The sequence below is a fragment of the Pelophylax lessonae genome (assembly GCF_965119305.1).
Source record: "Pelophylax lessonae genome assembly, chromosome: 8".
NCBI classification, from domain to species: Eukaryota; Metazoa; Chordata; class Amphibia; order Anura; family Ranidae; genus Pelophylax; species Pelophylax lessonae.
In genome coordinates this window covers 85,366,480-85,393,951 of record NC_138775.1, presented here as the reverse complement: position 1 = coordinate 85,393,951, position 27,472 = coordinate 85,366,480, and the positions used below count along the sequence as shown (strand labels likewise).

Sequence of the window (27,472 nt, the reverse complement as noted above, 5' to 3'; positions counted from 1 at the left end):
ACCAAACTATATTTTCAGTGTCCATTAACTAGATGTCCATCATTTTCTTGGTTACCCTGTGCCCCTAATAGACACAGGGTGACTTACACATAAGATGGGCCAAGGGAACTGGAAAATATGTTTCCAGAGCTCTCAAAGGTAAGCTGGGTTCCACGGGCCCTCCAACCAAGGTGATTTCCGTCACAAGCAGTATGTGAAGGCTATCATCAATATAGTCAATTATCCATATTAAAAACTAAAACATGCTATTCCCATACGATAACACAAAAAGGGGTTACTGACTTTGCCTCCATCTATAGGCAGAATGCATGGAGTAATAAAAATGTTATAAATACTTTAATACAGAAATGCATTAAACCCCTGCACGTGTTTCACCTGTCTTACATGTTTTTTTACATTTAAATAATTTAAAAATGCAGGGTGCAAATATGCATACAAAATGAACGTAAAACACAAAGTAAGAGCATGTAATGTAACTAAAAAAAAAAAAAAAAATGTAACTACAAATGTATGCAAGTGTGAACAAATGCGAAAAAATTATATCCTTGTATTGCGGAAATTAGAGCCAGAAAGTCTGGGAGAGAGAAGCCCTATGTGTAAACCTAAAACGTTCTAATTGGACAGAAAATGGGCTTTTTAGGAGGTATCTCCCATAGACCAACCACTGATACTGCATAGATAAAGTTTGTTTTTAAACAGTATTATAGCATTTATTAATTCCAAAATTGTGTACATAAATATATAAGAAGCAAGGGCCAAGTAGAGCCCATAACATATTCTACACGAAAAACAACATCAAACGTGGTAAAGAAACTAATCATGCAGGAAATGCCAACATGTTTTGCGGTATATATATCCTGCTTCTTCAGGGCTTTTTGTTGTCTGCATGTAATCCACAAATGTCTAATAAGTATATAAAGGAGAAAAAGCAAATAAATATATAAACAAACATAATCATACATTTATTTATCCATAAAAAAAACATAATAAATACACCATATACCTACCGAAAGGATATGTTCCAGTTAATGGGAGACCGAAAGGAAAAATATACATATCCCGTACCACAGACGCACAAACACTACTGCTGGCCAGTAGCACATCTAAAGCGTCAAAAAGGAGGCGTATATTGCCCCTGCCCATACTGGATATGAACATGGAACAAAAAAAAGGAGAAAAAACATATATGCATATAAGAGAGTAATTCAACCAATGGGCATAACATAGAATATACTCAAGCCCTCTAATATGTATGACCATGCCAGAGTTTCTTAGCAAACATCCGAAAGTCAAGGCAAATAGCATCTCTTAATGCCAGCACTGTGTTCCTCCGCAATGGGATGCCCGGGTCTCCCGAGGCCCCACCAATCCAACAATGGAAAGCCCAACACATAAGCACCCCCCTAAGTAGCCAAAAGGGGCGGTCCTATGGAGGGCCAGGTGGGGTCTCTCTTGTCCAGAAATGTTTAAAAGCCACTTACCTCAGTATAATAAACATACAGGGGCAAAAAAAGTGCCAAAATCAAACCCAGGTGGAAAATAGCTTGAGAATTGGCTGTCTCTATTCAAGACGGCCGTCCCCGGCCAAGTAGAGGAGACGCTGGATATTACGTCAGATGCCATCGGCAAGGCGGAAAAGACGTCAGTTATCCAGTCGGATGTAAATACCCGACACAAAGATAAATAAGAGGCGGAACGGCATCATGAGTGGAAATGACGTCGGCTCTCCCTCCTCTATGCGGCAAAGAGCAATGCTCAAACGTCGCTCGGCCAATCGCGTGCACAGGGGCCGAAGCATCCAGCCAATGCCAAGTCTTGCCCCCCGCCCTAAACAGACATACACTGCCAGGATTTGGCCCTAAGGACGGAGGTCAGTAACACATCACCCAGAGAACCCACCGAAAACAAATCAAAAACAAACATCAAAGAGATCCACACGTATATCCGGTAAAACCACCCCCCAAAAAAAAAAACAGAGACAGTAGCAAATCCACAGATACACCATACCTAATATGCAGCCAAAGCACTATAGTGCTCATAAAGAGCCACCATCATAAATAATGAAAAATAGGGGATAAATAAAAAAGCATTGTCAAATAAAGTACATTCAGGATTTACAAATCAAGGACTGAACGAGACCTAACTGTAAGATAACCAAAACACGTATATGGAAAAAAAAAAAAACCACATTGCCAAAAACGGCACACAATCTAGACATATAACGACAGACTTATCAGTGGGACCTCCAATAACCCATATCTATATATTACAGGTAGCATTCCTTTAAGGGAAAATGTATAAATAAACTTAATTCTTTTATCCCAGATACATCAAAGTGGAACCAGAATAAGTGCAGGTAAACCAGGGCCCCACTGGCTCAGTATATTCCAAAGCACCTTCAAAGGAGGGGGGCATAACTCAGGGTGAATATCCCCGAAGTCCAGGATGTATCCTGTCAATCATCAAAAAACTCAAATTATCCAAGTTGCATCTATCGCAATTTGCAAAATGCCTAGCAATGGGACTTTCAGGGACCTCATCACGTATGTCATCCACATGCTCTTTCACACGTTGTTTAAACATGGGTTTGGTTTTGCCCACGTAAAACGCGAGGTATACGATCCCCTTGGTCTCGCAGTTGGCAAAATGCTTATGTAATGAACAAATGCAGTGTGGATTAGTCCTTGATACAGTTTAATTTACAGTATGTCAAATTTTAAATCACCCCCTGGCTGCATAAAGTGTTAAACGCTTTGCTACCTAATTTTGATGCATTGTTCGAGCATTACAGCATGTTTATAATGTAATTTACATATCTTACATGCATTGTACATACAATATAATTTATTCCAAATCAAAAGCTGTTTGCTGGAAACTGTACCATATATATATATATATATATATATATATATATATATATAGCAATCAGGATATAAAAAAACACAGTAAAATGCATTAATGAGAAGAACTGTGTCTGAAACCCACCCCCACGGAATCTAATTATTAGACGTATGTCTGTATAGAGAAAAACAGATGCTTAAAAAAAAAAAAAAAAAGTGGAAAAAGTTTGAACTTCATACTGAAGCAGTCTTTCAAAACCATATGAGCAAGAAACGTATTTGCAATCTGTATATAGATAGTCAATTATTGACATATACACATACAAGGTTTAAAATATGAAAGCTACAGTATGGGCTACCTGGGGTATCTTTCCATCACTTTTGGTGGCGGATTGCAAAAGTTTCATGGTGTCTTCTTCATCTTCCAGACTAACAGGAGAAATTTTATTTTCCATCTTGGAGCTTAATGCTAGTTGCTGCTTTGCTTGATAGTCTTGCCCTTGGGGTCTGTTCGGAGTCACTCTACACGCAACATCCCTGGAGATGTATCCATTCTCAGACTGGGGTATCAAATGCTTATCACGTGGCTGTCTATTGTCACCAGGTACAATATCAATTACCACCTTGCTGATGGATGAAATGGACGCTACCATATTATTTACTTGTTCAGCAGGCGGTGGAGATATGTTGGCTGCTTTCTTCACTGGAGTCTTAACTTTAGTCTATATTATGTCGAAATGAGGATGAGGAAAACAAACGTTTGGTTAGTGCGATATAATTGGAATTTTTCCAGGATAATTTAAGAAATCAATTTGTTTTTAAATGTACTTAACTTGTCAACAACTACATTTAGAAAGGAATCAATGTCACATTAAATGAATACATTATAGGTAATATAGAAGTTGAAGTTGTTGGAATAAATGTTAAAGCTATCAATTTAAATAATTATCAATGATCATGAATATTTTAAAGCTGAAAGCAGGCAGTTTTATAACACATTTTCATTTAGTTATTTAAAAGGTCAGTGTATTTACTTATAGATGTAACTAGTATATGTGCCAGAATTTGTGCTCAAGCACACTGCCCAGCTGGACTGCAGATGGGAGAGGGAGCTAAACAGACTTTGCTGCAATACAGACTGCTATCAGTCTAAGGCCCCTTTCACACATGCTGTCTGATCAGGTCCACCTGTCAGTTTTTCAGGCGGACCTCATCAGACCCTGCATTGTCCTCTATGGAGCAGCGGCATGTCCGCTGACAACCGATGCCATCAGATCTACCAAAAAACAGAGGGATAGTGGGCCTATTTTCCATCCGTCCAGCAGATCAGATCGATGGCATCGAATGGATACTGACAGGTGGCCCGTTTCCATTCGACTACCCAGTAGAGGTGAGCCAGACTGCGTCCGTGTCTGCTCTGCATAGAGAGAAGGCACGGACCTGTCATCCACCTGCTCAGCAGAGATCAGTGTAGGGATCCCCTTCTGAGCCAGCGGAATTCGCTTAGCAGAGGCACCATTGTGAAAGAGACCTTATAGAGGAAACACGAAAGCAGAGGGGAGTGAGCTACTGCTCCTTCACTATCCAATCAAGCCAGGGTGTGTTCTGGACAGGTGGCGATCAAGAACCTGGCTATACTGTCTGACAGGGTGCCTGGATCACAAGACTTAGTAAACAGGTAAAACATTTCACAAATTTTAATTTTACAAGGATTCTTTTTTTTTTTCATCTCCTAGACTTTAGTTCAGATTTAAAAATGTTACCTAACATTTAGTTTATTATATATGTAAAGGAGAAAAAACATTTCCTAATTACATATACAGGTAAAGGCTCTGCATATTGCTTAGCAGTGCTTCTATCATAGCAAATGTTTCCACTTCTAAGTGATCTTTTACAAATAAATAATTTAGCAGGGTTACTGGATATACCATTAAAAAATAGCTTCTAAAAGGCACAATCTATAAAAATGGACAATATATACACTTCAAACCGCTTGATATAACATCTATGCATCTGTATATAAACTTTAACCAAAGCTTGGACCAGCAAGCATGCATAAAATGTGAGCATTACAACAAAATTATTTTACTATATCACCACTAGTTTCTGTATTCTTCACTCTCCTGCAGAGAAACCACAGCCGGAATAGACACATGTCACTAATGTGTCTTATAGTCATGTATCTGCTGGCAGGTAAACCACAGCACATGGCGTGGGATGCAGGCACCAACACTGTGCAAAATCTCCGGGAACAGGTGGCAGCATGGGTAATAAAGTATACCTAAAGTCAAAACTTTTTTTTTAAACTTGGATAGAGTGGAGAGGGATTAGAACACCTGTCAATTTTTATTGCCGTCTGTGCTCCCATTAAGGAGATTCTCTCTATTTGTCCTGTTTACCATTGTCATTGAAAGTGAAAGTAAAAGATATTCGCAAATTTTGGGATATTCCCAGAAAAGTAATAGAGGGAAATCTTCCAAAGGGGCCACTAGTTCTGGTGACCTGGTTCCCCCAAAGAATTTCCTTATTTTCAAGGATTTCTCTTACTTCCTGTTTGGCTATGGGACAGGTTTTGCCTAAAGTTCTATTTTAAGTCTTTTTTTTAGGGCACTTTTTTGTATATCTGCAACATAGTCACTTGAATGCACCAAGAAGTTAAATATATTTAAATACATAGTGCACCCATAACACAGGATTCACTGTGGGGAGCACTATGAGCTTTCTAAAAAAAAAAAAAAAAAAAAAAGCAACAAAGATGCTATTACTTTTAAACTGCCTCTCTGAATTAAATTTTCTACTGGGGCTCCCTGAAGGGAAAGGAGACTGAATGACTGCTCTAACTTTCAATGCATTTTAGACTGAACTACTGAACTCTGGGAAAAAACTGCCTTCTTAAACAAAGAATAGCATGAAAAACCTAAAAAGGAGCCTAAACCTTAATGTGATGGGAAAATGTGGAAGCAAATTGTTAATATTTAATAATTAATTTTAGGTTGTATTTTTTTGAATCCTGACTATAACAAATCTAGAAATAAAATATATTGAAACACCTTTAAATGATGATGAGAATGCATTTTTTTCCTATATTTTCAAATGTTAAATTAAGACATTTCATATAACAAAAAGCAAAAACTAAAACAGTAGGTTAGTACCGCTTTATGTTCTTGTTCATGAACTGGAACTGTCCGGGGTTTTACTTCCTGTTCAGCATTTTTGCAAATATTATTTGAGTCCGCCACCTTCTTTTTTCGCCTGCCATGTTTTCTTTAAAAAAATAAATAAAATAAAATAAAAATAAATGGATTTTCCTTTAGACCTAAAAAAAAAAATTAGCATTTAACCCTTGCAGTGTGAGCACAGCCACCCTTCGAGGGAGGGTTTTTTTTTTTTTTTTTTTTAAGAGTTGGGTTTTAATGAAAGGGAAGAAAAAAACAGGGCAAGAAAATATAAACAGAAAAGTATATTATAAAACAGATCACAATCCCCAGCCAAAAAATGGATCACAAATAAGAAGCAAAAATCCCCAGTACATCGAACAGGACAGTGCCCATGTGAAAGGGGTCAACTTCAGATTCTGACAGTCAATAACCTTCAGAAAGGACTCAAGGTATACTGGCATGGTTTAGATGGAAGATTAAGAGTTGTCAGCTGAGCCAACCTCACTCAATCAAAATGCTTAAGGGTGTTGGGTAGGCATGCTGAGGAGTTTAGTATATTTTAGCAGACCATCCCCCCCCCCCCCCAGTTTCAGTTGTCAGTATCAAGGATTTGCAGTTTTATGATCGGACAACCTACAAAGAAAGCATAAAAACTTGATTTGATTACTGTCAGACATAATATGAGTGTTGCATAGAATTTCCTTAGTACATGGAATGCGTCTCATGTGGCATCTGGACCTCATAGGGGTGTCTGGTGTTCCTTTTGTCTTGGATGTAATTTTATCAGGATTTATGGAAAATGAATTAATTGGGCCAGTAACAAAAAAAAAAAAAAAAACTCCTTAAAGCAGAGTTCCAGTAATTTTTTTGTTTACTAAAAATCAGCAGCTACAAAAAGGGTAGCTGCTGACCTGACTTTTAATAAATAGCCACTCACCTGTCCCACGATCCAGCGGTGTACTCACCCCAGCCGTGTTCTTCTCGTGTCCTCCCTCGGCAGTGCCGGCATCTCTACTACGGGTACCCAGCTGTGACAGCTTGCGGCTTCACAGCCAGGTGCCCACTGCGCTTGCACAAGCAGCGCTGCGTGACTGGTCCTGAAGTCTTCTAGGACCTGTGGTGTCCCAGAAACTTTTGAGAAGAAATTCCTCTTCCGATCGTCTAAGGTGACCTGTCAAAATTGGGTACCTGTTCCCCCCTTCTCTCCTCTCCAAAAGCTTGGTTTCACAAACAGGAGCTGGGGAGGAGGCCTTAAAGAGGAAATTCTGCTTTTGGGTGGAACTCGGCTTTAAGAACACACAGAATTTTTTTTTTTTTTTAGAATACTTCCGAAAGAAAGCCTTTTAGTGTCCACCAAAATTTAAATATAATGACATTAATTACAAGTCAATGGGCACATAGCTGATATGCTAAATTTACTCTGGATCACAAGGATTATAGAAATGTAGAGATTTAAGCGTTTAATGCCAGAAAACATGTACTAAAAACATGACTTGTGTCACATCAATGTGATAACTTACAGCTTTGAATTTTGTAAAAACAAGGCAATGTGTTCTTTAATGTAACGTTTCCTTAGTATTTGCTTCACTGTTGGCCTTTTTTCAGGCTGTCGGCTTAGCATTGTTCCAATAAGATCTCCCAGGTCACTACTGTAATCTCTAGGCATAGGTGGCAGCTGGAATGAAAGGATATATTTAGTTTGTGACCATGATAAAACTCAAAAAACAAATATTGGTGAAATCAATAAAAACATTATACAAAACATGTAAAAACAAAATAGACCCCACAATTTTAATGTTAACTGGCTAGCAGTTAAAGACCTCATTCAGACAGCGCTGGCACCCATACTGCATGCAGGCTACATTTGTTTTGGCATCTGCAACTGCCCCGAACTGCAAGCAGGCAGACTATAGAAGAAAGACTATATGAAGACGTCATACGCTGTGACGAAACGCGCGTCAGGTGGAACGCACGCCGCAAACCCGGAAGTCATGTGGAACGTAATCCGGTAGCTACCGCTCTCCATGCTACACACATCATTACAGCGGGCGCGGTTTTATTATATTTTATCTCTATGTGTACTGATGGATCAGCAACATTAATAAAAACTCTTTTAACGGTACTGCACCATCTGGAGCTATTATTTTCTCCTTAACCGGACTCGGAGGACCTCTTTTACCCAGGAAAGGGATTTTGGTTTGTGGGGGACAAAGCCCAGCAGTTACCGTTCCTTTGGCTGGGAAGGCCATCAAGCGTTACAGGTCTTCTTGCCGTAAGGTAATTTAGACCCACTATTTCTGGTGAGTTCACATCTTTACTTATCCTAAAGTCACTTCATTTGACTGGCCATTGGACTATTGGAGGATCCAGCACTGAGCACTTGCACTTTTCCTTTGCACAGAAGTGTAATCTTTTTTCACTATAGTCACCTATGAACTCTGATTGGACTTTATTTGGCACCAATATGCACTTTTATGACACTTATGTGATTTGATAATTTATTTAACACTGTATGAATTTTATTGGGTTTACATTGTAATATGTATTTAGTTTATGATATTTTAGCCATTTTAGCTATATTTATGTACTGATTTTCTATAACACATTTAGATTATCCCAGTTCCTTATTAGCAAGCGCTATATAATCTCATTTATCTTGGGGTTTTTCTATCCAGACTATAGAAGAAGATGCAAATGCAGTGGCAGCACAGACACAGCTGCATGTCAAAATTTGGCAGCCGTACAGAAGCAGCTGCACTGCTCCAAAAGGAACACTGTCTGCTTTCAGAGTCATTCAGCCACTCCTGCATGGCTGTCAAATTTTGACATGCCACTGTGTCTGTCCAGCTGCTGCGTTGGCTTCCACCTCTATAGGCTTGCTGTCTAGGGCAGATGCAGACTCCAAAACAAAGGTGGCCTGCACGCAAGATGGGTGCCAGCGCCCGTCTGAGCGGAGTCATAGGCTGTGGGTGCCTTTCTAAACATATTACCTGAAACAAATAGAGTTAAACATTATTTCCTGGGCACTTCATGTAAACATACTACTGGTTAAAAAAAAAAAAAAAAAAACTCCCTTTCGAGTGCATTTTTTCTTCTCAATCGAGATCCTCTACTTTATTTGTTTTGCCCTGTTTTTTTTTTCATTAACCCACCAAGGTTTAGCCTCCATAGCAGAGCTGGAAGGCTCTGTTTTGTGAGGTAAGCCCTTTTTTTCAGAATTACCCCTAAGGTTTCATGCAGTTTCATTAAAGTTAGTAAATATGACTGTTCAGCATGCCCTTCTCGGACATCATCGTGTACATTTTACTGCATCCGCATGGTCTCTACCAGGGAAAGATTTCAAAGCAGACTGGGGTTTCAAGATGTGCTGTTCATGTTTTTTTGAAGAAACAAAAAGAACCAGGCAACACTGGGAGCCGTAGGCACAGTGGTCCGCCAAGGAAACCTTAATGCAGCAGATGAAAGACAGAACAAGTTTATTTTCTTTTGACATCGGAAGATGTCCAGCAGTGCCATCTGCACAGAACTGGCAGAGACCTGTTGGACCCAGGTACAGCTATCTACTGTCCGGATAACCCTGGCCAGAAGTGGTCTTAATGGGAGAGTTGCAGCCAAAAAGTGATACCTCTGACATGGAAACACGGCTAAGCAAAACAACTATGCATGAAAACATTGGAACTGGGGTGCAGAAAAATGGCAACAGGTGCTCTGGGCTGAGGAGTCAAAATTTCAAATATTTGGCTGCAGCAAGAGGCCATTTGTTCAGGGGTGGAAAGCAGTACAATGGTGAGTGTCTGCAGGCAACAGCGAATCATGTGGAGGTTCCTTGCAAGTTTGAGGCTCAATTTCTGCAAATAGAGTTAAAGATTTGGTCGCACGCAAGAAATACAGGCATATACTTATCAATCATGCCATACCATCAGGTAGTCACGTGATTGACCCCAAATTTATTCTGCAGCAGGACAATGACCCCAAACATACAGCCAATGTCCTTAAGAAATAACATGTTTAACGAAGAATAAGGAGCCCTGGAAGTGATGGTTTGGCCCCCACAGAGCCCTGATCTCAACATCATTGACTCTGTCTGGGATTTCATGCAGAGACATAAGGATATGAGGCAGCCTACATTCACAGAAGATCTGTGGTTAGCTCTCTGAGATGTTTGGAACAATCTTTTGGCTGAGTTCCTTCAAAAACTGCGTGAAAGTTTACCTAGAAGAAGAAATGATGCTGCTTTAAAGGCAAAGAGTGGTCACACCAAATATTGATTTGATTTGGATTTCTCTTCTGTTCATTTACTTTCCATTTTCTTAAATGATAAAAAGTAAACTATTAACACTTCTATTTGTGAAAATATTCATAATTTACAGCATTTTTTATACCTGCCTAAAACTTTTGCACAGTTTTACACAAAAAACATATCAAAAGGCATCTTGTAAGGCAGTTTCCAGGACATTTTGGACTTAGTTGGATAATGCTAGGGATGTCTTGTAAGCAAACTAGGAAACAGCACTAATTCTGGCAGCAATGGATGAGATTTCAGCCAGGAACTGTCTGTAAGATGTCCTACACCAGCCGTCACTAAATGGCGGCCTGCGGTCCATTGACGGCCCGCACGATGCTTCCGCCCGGACCGCGAGGCCGCCTCCTGTTATCAGTCATTGGTTTGCTGGGACCGCGGGTGTCCCAGCAACCAGTGACGTGTTGTGTGTGCGCGCCACACCCCCTCCTTACTGCGGCTCCGGGCTCACTCCCAGCCTGTGTCCTGTCGTGCCGCGAGTAGGGGCGTGACGTCACGCGCGTGCCCAGCCCCCTGCTCCTGACTGCGGCTCCCATTCAGCCAGGCAGCGAGTTGGGGTGTGACATTATGTGCGTGCCTCGCTCCCCCTGCTGCTCGCGGCTCCTGGCTCGGCTACTGGCTCCAGGTATGTGGAGCACAAGGGGAAAAAGCAATGCGGTCCCCAGTTTCATAGCTGCACTTAAAGCTGAGAGGTTTTGAATTTGATGGGCATATTTTGTAGTGCTCATTAGAGTGCCCCATAAAAAAAAAATGTGTCCTTCAGAGTGCCCCCTAACATAAAATGTGCCCATCAGTGTGCCCCTTATTTTATGTTAAGGGTCACGCTGATGGGCATATTTTATGTTAAGAGCAACGCTGATTTACACGTTTTGTTTTGCCCATCAGAGTGTCCCCTAACATAAAATGTGCCCATCAGAGTGCCCCCTAACATAAAATGTGCCCATCAGCGTGCCCCTTATTTTATGTTAAGGGTCATGCTGATGGACACATTTTATGTTAAGGGTCACGCTGATGGACAAATTTTATGCTAAGGGGCACGCTGATGGGCATATTTTATGTTAAGGGGCACGCTGATGGGCAAATTTTATGCTAAGGGTCACGCTGATGGGCACATTTTATGTTAGGGGGCACTCTGATGGGCACCTTTTACACATGTTAGGGGTCACTCTTTGTCACGATCCGGGGTCAGGCTCGAAGACCAGTAGCTATAGCAGTCGCAGGTCACACAGGAACCAGCAGGATAGGAACACTGACAGGTCACCCAGGCAGATGACGCAGGCTCACCTGAGGTGCGGAGTCTAAGTACTAACCGGTCTTCACCAGCGCTCCTGAAGGTGGAGATGGATTTTGCTGCGTGTTAGCACCAGGTCGCGGTCCTCAAGATCGCCCCACCAGGAAGTGAGCAAGTCAGAGTCCAGTAGCAGATAGGGATTAAGCTGAAGCGTAGTCAAGGAGTAGCCAAAGGTCGGTAACCAGTAGTTGCAGGTTGGGATCAAACAGAAGAGTAGTCGAGGAACAAGCCAAGTGTCGATAATGGATGGTAGCAAAGATACAGACGGCAGCAGGAGAGACAAGCGAGATATCGGCTGTTTAAGGCACAATATTCTGGCGACCAGGAAGTGCAAAGACATGGTTTATAACAGGAAGTTCATGGGAGGAGCAAAGGGTTCAAGGTTCAAGGCAATAAAGATTCACAGCAGGATCATTCAAGGATTTGTCCAGGGAGCTGTCCAGCATTCCTGGTAGCTCAGTGAGTAGAGTCATTGCCAGACACCATGGAGGTCCCAGGTTCAAGTCCGGGTCCTGACAGTACTCCCCTCCTCCCAGGACGTCCGCTGGACGTCTTAGGACCAGGTTTAAGAGGAAACCTCTGGTGGAACTCCTTTGTTAATCTAGGGGCATGAACATTTTCTTCTGGCTCCCAGGAATTTTCTTCTGGTCCATATCCTTCCCATTGAACCAGATATTGTAATTTATTCCTAAACATCCTGGAATCAAGAATTCTCTCCACTACAAATTCTTCTTCACCCTGTACTTCAACAGGTGGAGGAGGCGGAAGAACTCTTCCAGGAAAGGGATTTTCCTTAAATGGCTTGAGCAGTGATATGTGAAAAACTGGGTGAATTCTCATACTGTCGGGAAGTTTTAAACGGAAAGTGACTGGGTTGACCTGAGCAGAAATCTGGAAAGGTCCCACAAACTTTTGTCCCAACTTTGCAGATGGAACATGGACCTTCAAATTTTTGGTTGATAACCAAACCTTGTCACCCACTTGAAAGGTAGGAAGTGATCGGCGATGTCTATCAGCAGCCTTCTTGTAACATTCCTGAGCCTCCTTCAAAGTCTCAATTAATTTCTCCTGAATCTCTTGCAACATAGTTAATCTGTTGGCTACAGCAGGAATTGGAGTTGAGATAGGGAGATCAGGAATAAAAACTGGATGATAACCATTGTTTAAGAAAAACGGGCTTTGAGAGGTTGAGCTATGTCTAGAATTGTTGTAAGAAAACTCTGCCGTGGGAAGATAGTCCACCCAGTCATCCTGAAGATAACTAACAAAACATCGAAGGTACTGTTCTAAAGTTTGATTGGTCCTCTCAGTCTGACCATTAGACTGGGGATGAAAAGCAGAAGACAGGTTGATTGCTACTCCTAAAGCTGAGCAAAAGCTTTTCCAAAACTTTGAAGTAAACTGTACTCCTCGATCTGACACAACGTCTTCAGGAATTCCATGTAGTCTGAAGATTTCTCGAACCATCAACTCTGCAGTTTGTTCCGAAGAGGGTACCCCCTTAACTGGTATAAAGTGAGCCATCTTGGTGAGGCGGTCAACGACCACCAAGATAGTGGTCATTCCTTTTGAGGGGGGTAAATCAACCACAAAGTCCATAGAAATTGACCCCCATGGTCTTGATGGGATAGGGAGTGGTTGGAGCAACCCCAAAGGAGAAGCTCGGGGTGTCTTATTGCGTGCACAGGTCAGGCACGAGGCTACATACCTTTTAACATCTTTCTTGTACCCAGGCCACCAAAAGGAGCGTGATAAAAGTTCCTCTGTTTTAGAAACTCCAAAATGTCCAGCAAGTTTTGAGTCATGACTCAACCGGAGGACTTCAACCCGAGCAGACTCAGGTACATAGAGGCGATGCGTTTTAATCCAAAAGCCATTCTTGAACTCAAGACTGATGTCCATAGGAGGATTATTGAGGAGTGAGTCATTCTCGTAACCTTCTTTGAGGAGACTCAAGAATGCCTTTGAACTTGTGACACCTAGGAAGTTCTTTTGAGACAGGATTGTGCATTCAGCATTGTTCTCCTGGGAAGGCCCAGACAACATCCGTGATAAGGCATCAGCCTTACCATTTCTTGACCCAGGTCTATATGAGATAATAAAATTAAATCTAGAAAAGAACAGCGACCAACGTGCTTGTCTAGAAGACAATCTTTTGGCCAAACAAATGAATTCTAGATTTCTGTGATCAGTGAGAACAGTCACAGGATGCTTAGTACCTTCCAGCAAATGCCTCCATTCAGAAAAGGCTTCCTTAATTGCCAGTAACTCCTTATTCCCTATGTCATAATTCCTCTCGGCTGAAGACATTAAACGAGAAAAGTAAGCACAAGGATGAAGCTGCATCTTTTCACCGCTTCGTTGTGAAAGGATAGCTCCCACAGCAGAGTCAGAAGCATCCACTTCCACTACAAACGGTAGCTCAGGATTGGGATGTACCAATACTGGTGCAGAAGTGAACAGAGTCTTTAACTTATCAAAAGCAGCCTGAGCATTAGATGACCACACAAAGGGCACCCCTTTCTTTGTCAGCTGTGTAATCGGAGCTATCACCTTAGAGAAATTTCTGATGAATTTCCTGTAGAAATTGGCAAACCCGATGAATCTTTGAATTTCCTTAACGTTTGCAGGGACAGGCCAATCTACTACTGCTCTAATCTTCTCAGGATCCATGCTTACTCCATCTGGTGAAATAATATACCCCAGAAACTGGATCTGGGTTTGTTCAAACTCACATTTCTCCAATTTGATATAAAGTCGATTCTGCCTTAATCTTTCAAGGACAGTGCAAACATGCTTGCGATGCTCCTCTAGGTTATTGGAAAAAATGAGGATGTCATCCAAATACGCAACTACAAATTGGTCCAACAGATCTCGAAAAACATCGTTGATGAAGTGTTGAAAGGTTGCAGGGGCATTACAAAGACCAAAAGGCATAACCAAGGACTCGAAGTGTCCGTATCTGGTTCTAAAGGCGGTTTTCCATTCATCTCCTTGGCGGATACGAACAAGGTTATAAGCCCCCCGCAAGTCAAGCTTTGTGAAAATCTCGGCAGAACGAAGTCTTTCCAACATTTCAGAGATCAACGGGAGAGGATAACGGTTTTTAATAGTAACTTTATTCATGTGCCTGTAATCAATGCAAGGACGTAAGGTAGAGTCTTTCTTTTCAACAAAGAACAAGGCTGCTCCAGCAGGGGATGTTGAGTGTCTAATAAACCCCTTCTCTAAATTCTCATCAAGCCACTCCCTGAGCACCTTTAATTCAGGTTCTGATAAATTGAATAGGCGGCCGAAAGGTATTTCTGCACCTGGGAGTAGCTCAATGGGGCAATCATATGGGCGATGAGGAGGTAACTGGTCGGCGTTCTTATCACAGACATCCTGAAACTCATGGTATTGTGGAGGCAGTTTGAGATATGACTGTGCTGTAACCACATCCAACTGCGTTTCCTTAATCTGTGGAGAACTAATTGGACAAGGCTCTCTACAGTATTCCTCACAATGGGGGGATGTAAAATTTATAACGCGTGCTTCCCAATTGATTGAGGGATTATGGGTGGAAAACCAAGGGATGCCCAAGATCACAGGAAATTTAGGTGACGTAATCAGCTGAAAACTGATGGTCTCACGATGGTTAGCCTCAAATTGGAGAACCAAAGGGACTGTTTCATGGGTAACAGGTCCTGAAGTTAAGGGTGATCCATCCACTGTCTCCATATCGACTGGGGCTAATTTATTTCTTGTCTGAATCATATTGTTTTTGGCAAAGTCTATGTCCATAAAGTTCCCCCCTGCACCAGAGTCCAGCATAGCAGAGCAAGGAATCTCAATGCCCTTAGAGATAAGTTTAATAGGGAGGACAAAATGAGGTAGTGAAGAATTTACTTTATTTTCTTCCTGGACCAACGGGGAGATGGACTGGCTAATGGAGTTTATTTGTTCAGGCGTGATCACATCAACCGATGCAATTGTTCTTCTAACCTTGTTAGGGCAGTTAATTGCATAATGACCAGAATCTCCACAGTAAAGACATAGGTTCTCAGAACGTCTTCTTTCTTTCTCCTGAATGGAAATGGATCTCTTAATTGCATCTACCTGCATTGGCTCAGGAGTGTTAGAATTAGGAGCAACTTTGAAATCCTGCTGAACAAATGGAGTAGCAGAGAAACGCATGCCACTCTTACTTGCAAACATTCCCAGCCTCTCCTTCCTCCTTTCTGTAAGTCTCTGATCAATTTTGATACATAATTGGATGAAGGCATCAAGATCATCAGGAGTCTCAACTCTAGCGAGCTCATCCTTTACCTGTTCAGAAAGCCCTCGGCGGAACTGACTCTTTTGCGCAGCAGGGTTCCAAGTAGTATCTGCAACCCAACATCTGAATTCTGCTGTGTACTCAGCGACAGAGCGTCTTCCCTGCCTCATACTATGCAGCTTTGCTTCAGCAGTAGCACAGCGGTTGGGATCATCAAAAACCTGATCCATTGCGGTCAAAAAGGTCTGCAGATTATTTAAAATAGCACTGTCCTGCTCAATATATGGGGAGGCCCAAGCTAGAGCTTCTCCAGTCAGAAGTTCGAGAATCAAGGTTACCTTTCTCTTCTCAGAACGAAATGCAGCAGGGTGTGTTTGAAAATATAAACGACACTGATTTAGGAAACCCCTGTAATGATGGCGGTCTCCATTAAACTTGGATGGTAAAGGCTGAGGCATATGTGTGATAGTATCACCTCGGTCCAGTAGTAGTCTCTGCAGAGCATGAATCTCCTTCTGTTGTCTTTCCAATAGACTTTCTAGTTTATTAACTTTTTCTTGGCAGGTAACACCAAATTCTTGCAGCTCAGCAATTTGTTGCCTAAGAGGAGTCACGATGCTTGCTATAGCGGCCTCCATATTTTGGGCCAGAATATTCTGTCACGATCCGGGGTCAGGCTCGAAGACCAGTAGCTATAGCAGTCGCAGGTCACACAGGAACCAGCAGGATAGGAACATTGACAGGTCACCCAGGCAGATGACGCAGGCTCACCTGAGGTGCGGAGTCTAAGTACTAACCGGTCTTCACCAGCGCTCCTGAAGGTGGAGATGGATTTTGCTGCGTGTTAGCACCAGGTCGCGGTCCTCAAGATCGCCCCACCAGGAAGTGAGCAAGTCAGAGTCCAGTAGCAGATAGGGATTAAGCTGAAGCGTAGTCAAGGAGTAGCCAAAGGTCGGTAACCAGTAGTTGCAGGTTGGGATCAAACAGAAGAGTAGTCGAGGAACAAGCCAAGTGTCGATAATGACTGGTAGCAAAGATACAGACGGCAGCAGGAGAGACAAGCGAGATATCGGCTGTTTAAGGCACAATATTCTGGCGACCAGGAAGTGCAAAGACATGGTTTATAACAGGAAGTTCATGGGAGGAGCAAAGGGTTCAAGGTTCAAGGCAATAAAGATTCACAGCAGGATCATTCAAGGATTTGTCCAGGGAGCTGTCCAGCATTCCAGGTAGCTCAGTGAGTAGAGTCATTGCCAGACACCATGGAGGTCCCAGGTTCAAGTCCGGGTCCTGACACTCTTATTGGCACATTTTATGTTAGGGGGCACTCTAATGGGCATATTTTATGTTAAGAGCAACGCTGATGGGCACGTTTTGTTTTGCCCATCAGAGTGCCCCCTAACATAAAATGTGCCCATCAGAGTGCCCCTTAACATAAACTGTGCCCATCAGAGTGCCCCCTAACAAAATGTGCCCATCAGCGTGCCCCTTATTTTATGTTAAGGGTCACGCTGATGACACATTTTTTGTTAAGGGGCACTCTAATGGGCATATTTTATGTTAAGAGTAACGCTGATGGACACGTTTTGTTTTGCCCATCTTTTTGAGTCATAGCACAGACTTCAGATTCGGATTTTGGCCCAAAGAAAATTTTAGCGACCGAACCTCCTTGTATTTTAATTCATTACCCCTGTCCTACACCATTCAGGTAGTCCTATGGGCGCATTAATGTCTCAGAAATTTACAATGTATGTCTCTACAGATTTTTCTTCTGTTGTGGGTCCGTCAGGATCTTCATTGGTGGAGAATCTGGCGGTAGGCAAGTCCCTCCATCCTGAAAAATGGATCACACTTTCTACAGATGCAAGCCTTCCACAATGGGGGAGAGGGGGGGGGGGATTACTTCATCAAGTACAGAAGATATGGTTGATGCTGCTGCTGCCACCGAGGTCATCAAAGTGGTTTAGGCTAAAGGAGCCTCTGCCTCCTTTGGTGGAAGACATTTTCAAATAGGCAGAGGGTTGTGTGCTGGCACTGTCATTCTGCTACTTTCCAGGTTCAGAGAATCGGATGGCGGATACCCCAAGTGGCCACTTTGAGAACCAGAATGAGTGGTCTCTGAATCCTGGCACTATGAAAAAGATCTTTGAGCAGTGGGGAACTACAACGAAAGAGCTTGTGAGATCACATGGCAATCACCAGCTACCACTGCTATTTTCCAAGTTTAAATGCCCACAAGCACTTAGGCAAGATGCTTTATTTCTCAGCTGGGATTTACCAATAGTATACGTGTTCCCCTCTGATGGTCTTATTCTATAGGTGATACAGAAGATACACCTCGAGGGAGTAGAGGCCATAACAACCTTTGCACTTTGGCCCAGAAGGCCATAGTTTCCACTTATGTTGTGAAATGTCTATTGGAATTAAGACATAAACAGTGGATGCACCGGCCTAGTGCATTATCCTCAATAACGGAATTTTTGTAAAATCTTACCTGTAAAATTCCTTTCTCTGAGTCCTCCGACAGTCGCCGCCTCCTCTAAGTCATCACTATTGGGATGTCCCAAAGCACTATAGACATGAGGGGTGGGAGACGCAACCGTAGAAAAGGAAACGCATTACCCACATCAGAGAAAGGAATCTTACATGCACCTTAAGAACCAACTGGGCAACAGAAAAAAACAATGCTCAACAGGAGCAACAGCCATGCCCTTCCGAGGTCCCTCAGGAAGGACCAGATGGAATCCGTCTTCCGAAAGGATGCCGTAGACGACAGGTAAACCCTGATCACCCTGACAACATCCAAGGAATGCAAAGCAAACTCCTTTGGATGCCTAGGCTTCGTACAAAGCGAAGGCAGGACAATGTCCTCATTAGGGTGAAATTCAGAGATCACCTTGGGAAGAAAGGATGGGGGTGGTCGCAAAACCACCTTATCCTTGTGAATTATCAAGTAAGGGGAGCGGCAAGACAACGCCACCAGCTCCGACACCCTGCGAGCCGAAGTGATCGCCACCAGAAAAGCAACCTTTTTCGACAGCAGAGGTACCGATATCTCCCTGATATTGTCAAAGGGAGCACGCTGCAACGCGGACAGAACCAAGTTCAAGTCCCACGGAGGTAAGGGCTCCTTCCTGGGAGGAGCCAAATGTCGCACACCTTGATTGAGAGTGCGCACCAAGGAATGAGACGCCACAGGGCGTTGGAAAAGGACAGCCAGTGCGGACACCTGGCCCTTTATCGTGGCCAGCGCCAGGCGCTGATCCACTCCAGACTGGAGGAAAGCCAAGATCCTCGACACCGAGTAAGAACGAGGGGAGAACCCCCTGGACTCACACCAGGTGAAATAGGCTTTCCAGGTACGGTAATAGATCTTACCAGAGGAGGATTTTCTAGCCTTGATCAGGGTAGGGATAACCTCAGGGGTTAGACCCTTGTCCTTCAAGACCTGGGTCTCAACAGCCAGGCCGCGAAAGCCAGCGACTGCAAAGCAGGATGGAGGATCGGACCTTGAGACAGGAGAGCTTCCCGCAGAGGCAGGCGCCCGAAGGTGCCACTGCCAGGTGAACAACGTCGGCGTACCAGGACCGGCGTGGCCAGTCCGGTGCCACCAGAATCACCATGTGCGGTTCCGAGGCCAAGCTGCGAAGGAACCGGGATAGTAACTGAATCGGAGGAAAGGCGTACATCAGACGATACTGATGCCAAGGGGCCACCAACGCATCCGAGGCGTCCGCCAACAGATCGCGCGTTCTTGCCACAAACCTTTCCACCTTTTGATTTAGCCGAGAGGGGATCCCCACCTCGCACACAGCATCTGAAAGACCTCCGGGTGTAGGGACCATTTCCCCCTGGTCCAGGGTCTGGCGGCTCAGATAGTCTGCCCGCCAATTTTCCACACCCGGAATGTGAACTGCCGAGATCGCCGGGACATGAGTCTCGGCCCAGACAGAAAATCGGACACTTCCCGGGCTGCACGAGCACTCTTGGTGCCCCCCTGGTGGATGATGTAAGCCACCGCGGTAGCATTGTCCGTCTGTACGCGAACAGGCAAGCCCTTGAGACGTTCCGACCACTGGAAGAGACAGAGTTTTATCGCTCGTAGTTCCAGCACATTTATCGGGAGGGAGGATTCCTCCTCCGCCCAAGTGCCCTGGGCAAACAGGTTGCCCAGGACTCCACCCCAGCCCGACAGGCTGGCATCCGTGGTAACCACCGTCCACACCAACAGGCAGAAGGACTTCCCTTCCGCCACCGACGGGGACTGGATCCACCATAGAAGAGCCAATCTGGTCTGGCGACTCAGGGAGACATCCAGACCCAAGGACTGAGGAAGTCTTTCCCACCTGGCCAGGATCTCCGTCTGGAGAGCCCGCGTGTGGAACTGAGCAAAGGGGATCGCCTCGAAGGCCGACACCATCAACCCCAGGCCCCGCATACAGGTCCTGAGTGATGAGGACGGATTGTCCCTGAGGGACCTGAGTCCGTCCCGCAAAGTCCGGAGCTTGTCCTCCTGCCAGAACACCTCTGCCTGAGCAGAGTCCAGAACCATTCCCAGATAGGGAAGGCGAAGCGACGGAGACAACGCTGAGTTCTGAACGTTGATGGTCCAATCGAACCCCTGGAGCGTCTGTACCGTGATGGACAGATCGCAGTAGGCCCAGGACCGGTGCCAACACCCTGGGTGCCGAAGCGAGACCGAAAGGTAATGCCACAAACTGGTAGTGGTCCTCTGTGATAGCAAATCGAAGGTACCGCTGATGACCCACGAAAATAGGGATGTGCAGGTACGCAACTTTCAGATCTACCGAAGCCAGGAATTCTCCTGGAATCAAGGAGGCCACAACTGAACGGAAAGACTCCATTCGAAACTCCCCAACACGCCCGAAGCGGTTCAGCGCTTGCACGTCTAGAATGGGACACACTTTGCCCTCCTTCCTGGACACAGTGAACAGATTCGAACATAAAAACCCCCGAAACCTGTCCCGATGAGTTACCGGGACAATCACTCCCTGAGCAAGCAGGTCCTGCACTGCGTGAAGCAAGTCCTGCAGACGCCCCAGAAGCAGAAGAAGATTGGAGGGAAAGAATCTGTCCGCCGACCGGAAAAGGAATGCGATCTGGAAGCCCGATCGAACGATTTCCTGGACCCACCCATCCGATAGGCGGAGCAGCCAAGGTCGGAGGAAACCGCCCAAACGTCCCCCCACCCCTGAAATGGGTGAGGGCGCCCCTTCAGGTAGAGGCGGATTGACCCGCCGAGCCGGCATTGCTGCACTCCTGCTCACCTGCCCAGGGCTTCTTCCGGGTGCCCTGGGCCTGGAAGGTCTTGCCCTTGGGATGGGCCCGAAAGGCACGAAAGGACCCCCGATTAGAACCAGACGCAGAACCCCGCCTGCCCCAAAAAGACTTGGTCTTCGGGTTCTGGGGCATCATAGGGCACATGCCCCCCGTGACGCCTGTTACCAGGGTGTCCAATGCCTCGCCAAAAAGGCGAGAGCCAGCATAGGGAGAATCAGCAACCGCCTCCCTTGAGGACTGGTCGGCCGACCAGCTCTTCAGCCAAATCAGTCGCCGTTGAAGCACCGCGACACTAGAGAGGCGAGCCACTAAGGGAGCCCCGGCCAAGGCTGCATCACACAAGTACATGACTCCTTGGTGGATTTGATCCACCAATTTCAGCCGGGCAGGTGTAACACCAGCAGACACAAGATTGCGCTTAAGCATCCTAGTCCAATCAGCAGCCGCCTGAGCCACCAGAACGGACGCGAAAATGGGTTTGAGCAATGAACCCGCCACCGTATAGGAATGGCGAGATAGGGACTCCAACCGCCGGTCTGTGGGACCCCGGAAACTGGGGCATCCTCAGTAGGAGCCAAGGTAGCCTTGTGCAGCACGGCCACAGTGTGATCCACCTGTGGAGGCACACACCATCGTGATTCCGTAGCCGGATCAAAAGGATAAAGCAATCCAAACTGACTAGGTACCAGGAATGGACGTTTTAACGTGCGCCACTGTTCGTTAACAGTGTCTTGGAATTCTTCTGGGCAGGAAAAAACCTGCGCAGACTTGCGGGTCCTGTGCGTCCCAAACGAGGACACAACGCCCGGAGGACAGGGCTCATCCTCTAAATGTAAGGTGTCCTTAACAGACACAATCAAATCATCCATGGTCGCCCGTTCTGCAGGTGACCCCGGGGAGGGGGCATCAACCCCTTCCATCTCAGCCTCCCCCTCAGACCCCAAGGGGTCCAAGGATGAGCGGGACCCTGAAAATGGCACGCTCGCAGCAGCAGCAGCCAAATCCCCATCTGAATCAGAAGAGAGAGACAATCTGGGACTCCCACTCGCAGCCCGTTCAGACATCAGCAGTTCATTATTCGCCACCGCAATTAGGGCGCAGCGGGGCCACAGGAGAACTGGGACCCCCCACTAGAGCTGGAGGAAACTTGCTTTCCTGAGAATCCATGGCTCAAGTTATCAGAAAACAACTACAGTGCAAAAAAGATGTACTGTCCCCTTTAACAGCGCTGCGGTGTGCGCAGCCCACCGCTACTGCAACAGTGATAAAAGACCCCGAAAGGAGAACAGAAGCGAAACTGAGCCAGAAGCAATATACAGAGGGAAAACTGAGAGTGATAACCTGCAGAGTCCGCAGAGCGTTGCTACCAGTGTCCTTGCTGCTGATGGAATGCTGCTGGAGAGGGCTGGACTAAAGCCAGACCCCAGGAAAATGGCTGCCCCATAGGAATGCATTGGAGGCTACGCCAAAATGGCCGCCGACATGCGGTCGGACCGATCGTTCCACCGCCCACAAAATGGCGGCGGATGGTGCCAAAATGACATGTATAATCGCCCCAGAGGAGCAATACACGTGTGCTCACAGTAAAGATGGCGGACCGCGCAAATCTTTCCCCGCTGCGGTCGCCGCACAAGCACAAACGTCTGCACCCCTAAAATGCACCCAAGGTGACACAGGGAAAGGGACCCCCGGCAAACATACAGATCTGCACAATCGAACCCCGCAGGGATCGCACAGGGAGTCACACAGGCACAGACATGGGGACACACAGCAACACAGACTGCCACCCCAGACAGAGGCCCCACACAGAAAGTACTTACCTGTACCAGATGGCGTGGGGGAGCCTCTATGCACGGATAAACCTCTGTCCTCTCTGACAGGGAATGCCGTGAGCCAGGGACATGACGCTGCAGCACCGCAGACGAGTCCTGTGAGGTAGCCACCTCACGGCTGCATCCCTGCAGCGAACAGGGATGGGTCGTTCTTAATGCCAGGGCGAACCATAGCTGAACGCTCGATGGTGGGCTGGGGGTCCATCTGACCCTCTGTGCCCTGGAGAACCAGGGCGGTCAGTCCGAATCCCAGCACCGCATGATCCATCTTCATCCGAAGAGAAGACTAACACTAGAGCTGACAAAATAAATAGCTAGTAAAGTAAGAGAAAAAAACCTGACATTTTTCAAAGAAAATCAAATAAAAGATTAGGAAGGCTGAGACCGAAGCCCCAGCACAAGGTAAGCCTGACTATTCCTGACGCAAGGCAAAGTAAAACTGAGTTGGGAGTGGTGATGCAGGGGGGGTATTGACCAGTGGGACAGCCCCCATGGGTGTGTATATGCTAATGCCTTTTGTCTTTTGACTAAGTCTATATGCCTAGCAATTCCTACGGATAGGAAGTCAATACCCAATAGTGATGACTTAGAGGAGGCGGCGACTGTCGGAGGACGTAAGAGAAAAATTACTTTTTTAGGTAAAAGAAAAATACTCACAAACATGCGCATGAAACCAGCATATCAAATAATAAGCAGCTAAACGTCCATGGTATCGCATTATGGATGTAATGTCCCACAGTAGGACTGGCTGACGCATTTCGAGGTGCCACCTCTTCTTCTTCAGAGCCAACTAAGCTATGTCTCAACTACTTGCTTATATAGCCAGAAATGACAAAGTAGGGGTGTGGTCAGATGCTCCCCCACCCCTATGGGCGAAGGCTTCAGTGGAACCAGTTCACACAGTGTTGCTATGCAACCAATCTCTTTGGGCTGGCAATAATAACATCACCAAAAATTGACATGTAACAAAAACATTCTTACCCCCAAAAAATCAAAGGAGGGACAGGAATGCCCACAGAGGAAGATTCTTCTTGATGGAAGATGTGGATGGGGATAGATCACCAGCGAAATGTATATAGCTAGCAATGGCTAGTGCCACTGCAAGGGAAGTGATCTCAAGGACAATATTTCCTTCATTGCAGGGTAAAATGAAAGGACTATGCTTATAATCCAGGCATCTTGGCCGTGGAATGGCATCATATCCACCTGCACAACTTCTGGGCCTCTGGCAATGCTACTTCCGTCCTTTCTACCATTAGAACCATGGCTACCGGATGCGTTCCACACTGGGACGCATGTAGACTAAGATTACAAGGCCTAACTCCTTCTGCTTAACTCATTTCGTATCTGTACTTTACTTGCAGCGCAACTACACTTAAGACTCATACAAGGCCAGCCACAAGGTGCAGCTCCCTAAGTCAGAAAGATGCATCTAAGTGAGAGGTCCATGTTGACCTAAGAGGGCCATACCGACCTGGCCAGCCGTGACAAGGGTTCATAGTCTACAGTGTGACTTCATGGCTCATACCTTCTAATTTGAAAAACTGTACACAATACCACATCTCACAGGACCAAACTTATTAACATACATACATTTTTATATATATATAAATAAGTATAAAACAAACAGCATGTATGCAAGACGTGTGGATGGTAAAATAAGCCCCGAAGGCAGAGTTGCATTCCTAACTCTGTGGCTCAAAAATGTCACAGTTTGCCCATATGGGTGGAACTACACTAGAATGTAAAACCTATTATTAGTTAAAATGCACACCGTGAAAGTGCAAGCACAGATATAAAGAGATGTAAAATAAAAATAAAAGAGAACTGAAAAAAATAAAAATACAGATAAAAATGGGATGCATCTTACGAAGACTGTGCATTCAGGATGGACCATCCAACATCCACCCCTAGTCAAAAGATGGGCGAATAATACGTAACAATACAAGATCCATTTTAACTATGCACTGTCTACAGTCTATTCATATACCCCTCCCTGTTGCTATATCATTCCTACACTTAGTAGGTAAATGCTATTGGAGTACCCACTACTAGCTCATTTAGTTGTCTGTAGGGGAAATTAATATGGTGTCATAATTGCTCGAACCTAGCGTAGCAGGCTCTAGCCTGCCAATTTGATTGGGGTTGTGCATATAGGAAATGCATCTACTGTCTAGATCCTATGCATTTATCCCAACCGCCAAACCTAAGTCGTACAAAGAATGATCCAGGAACCCTTACACGTATGTATGTCCCCACATGTACTTTAATATTCTCAAACTACCTTGTCTGCAAGTGGATGTTAATGGTCTCATAGGTTGCAAAAAGAGTACTATAAAGAAAGGAAAAGGGGATAGGTGAAAATATATGGCCCCATTTGCCCATGTGGTCTCCTGTATGTGGGGCACACGACATGCCCACTGAGTAAGGTTTGGGGAACATAAATGTAGTATCATGAGTAAGAACAAAAAGAAAAAGCTAAGGAGAAAAATAAATATTCCGTTCCCCCAGGATTTCATACAACATCACAATGGGGACCCGTCTCGCATGAGGGTCTTTGGAAATGAGGCTATAGGTGGAGACCAAGATAATGGTAGAAGATTCCAAAGACTGTGCAGGCGGTAGACCTACTGGATCTTCACTTTGGGATCTTTGACCCCAGGGGGACTCAACGAGGATCTCAAGATTCATTGGGCCATTCAACAACAACCCTTGCACTGGGGTTCCCCTATCTAGTATTTCAGTTTTTAACTCCAACTACTGTGTGTAATACCTATTAGATCTGTGTTCAGAATGTGTGTGTATATACATACGTTTATATAGGAGTATGCACCTGTATATGGATACTTCCAATTGTCATCTTAGTTCCAACACATACTATTGCAATTAGGTCCATATGTCTTTACCTTTCTGGTTTTAGCTAACAGTCACCATATACACTGATATTCAGTCCTGCTAACACGGGATCATCTACCTACTTTGCTTGAAGTTTTTACCTCCATCATCTCTGGTAAGAGTCCATCTTTATCACTGGGCGTTATTTCATTATCACATTGTCAAGTTTATTTGGAGGCTCTGTTTTGTCTAACACATGGTAAGAGGCCATTCACTACGTTGGAATTTGAACACAGTCACCTTTTAAATGTGGACTCACCACTGAACATATTATTTTGCACATGTTTGATTATGGACTTTAATTGATGAACTGTATTTTGTTTACACATAATTCTGAAGTCCTCCAATTTTGTGCACTATTTTTGCACCTACAAGATTTGATTGTTATACACATTAATATTGTTGGTTTACTATTGAAGCGCATTACTATCCACTTTCACTTCATTTACATATTTCTCTAGTGCTGCTTCTACTTCTTGATTTGCGCACCTTTTTTGACTTTTCATCACCATATACACTGCTCAAAAAAATTAAAGGAACACTTTTTAATCAGAGCATAGCATCAAGTCAAGTAAACTCCTGGGATATTGATATAGTCAGTTAAGTAGCAGAAGGGGTTGTTAATCAGTTTCAGCTGCTTTGTGCACTAGATGGGCAACAATGAGAAGACCTCCAAAACAGAAATAGTTTTACAAGTGGGGGCCCCTGTGCTCACTGTCCGCCACCATGGAGCTCGACTTGCATTTGCCAATAAACACCAGAATTGGCAGGTCCGCCACTGGCGCCCTGTGTTTTTCACAGATGAGAGCAGGTTCACCCTGAGCACATGTGACAGATGTGAAAGGGTCTGGTGAAGCCGTGGAGAACATTAAGCTGCCTATAACATAGTTTAGCACGGCAGGTTTTGTGGTAAGTCAGTGATGGTCTGATGAGGCATATCCATGGAGGGACGCACAGACCTCTACAGCCTATACAATGGCACCATGACTGCCATTAGGTTTAGGGATGAAATCCTTGGAACCCTTGTCAGACCCTACACTGGGGCAGTGGGTCCTGGGTTCCTCCAGGCGCACAACAATGCCCTGCCTCATATGGCGAGATTATGCAGCCAGTTCCTGGAGGATGAAGGAATTGATACCATTAAATGCCCCCCATGCTCGCCTGACCTAAATCCAATAGGACACCTCTAGGGCATTATGTTTCGGTCCATCCGATGCCGCCAGGTTGCAGCTTAGTCTGTTCAGGCGCTCAGTAGTGCCCTGGTCCAGATGTGGGAGGAAATACCCCCAAGACACCAATCCGTCATCTCATTAGGAGCATGCCCCCGACATTGTCAGGCATGCATACAAGCATGTGGGGGAAAAGTACCATTTTGAGTAGCTGCAATGAAATTTCAGCAAAATGGACTAGCCTGCTTTATTATTTTTTCTCTTTGATTTTTGGTGTGTCTTTGAAATCCGCCCTCTGTAGGTTGATAATTTTCATTTCCATCAAACAATGTGGCATTCTTTCATTCCTAATACATTACCCAGTCCATATCAGTATAGATATGCAGCATGATATCTGAGCAGTGTATTTCACCTATCCCCTTTGCCTT

The 27,472-nt window shown here is 44.8% G+C and overlaps 1 protein-coding gene across 1 annotated transcript in view; it reads right to left on the bottom strand.

Moving 5' to 3' along the window:
• NEK4 (NIMA related kinase 4) overlaps window positions 1-27,472 on the bottom strand; it is a 123,698-nt gene that overhangs the window by 54,548 nt on the left and 41,678 nt on the right. The window contains exons 5-7 of the mRNA XM_082265515.1: window positions 7,519-7,673; window positions 5,993-6,104; window positions 3,200-3,562 (exon numbers count right to left, since the gene is read on the bottom strand). Coding sequence (XP_082121641.1) covers window positions 3,200-3,562; window positions 5,993-6,104; window positions 7,519-7,673 — 630 coding nt within the window. The remainder of the gene's footprint in view (window positions 1-3,199; window positions 3,563-5,992; window positions 6,105-7,518; window positions 7,674-27,472) is intronic.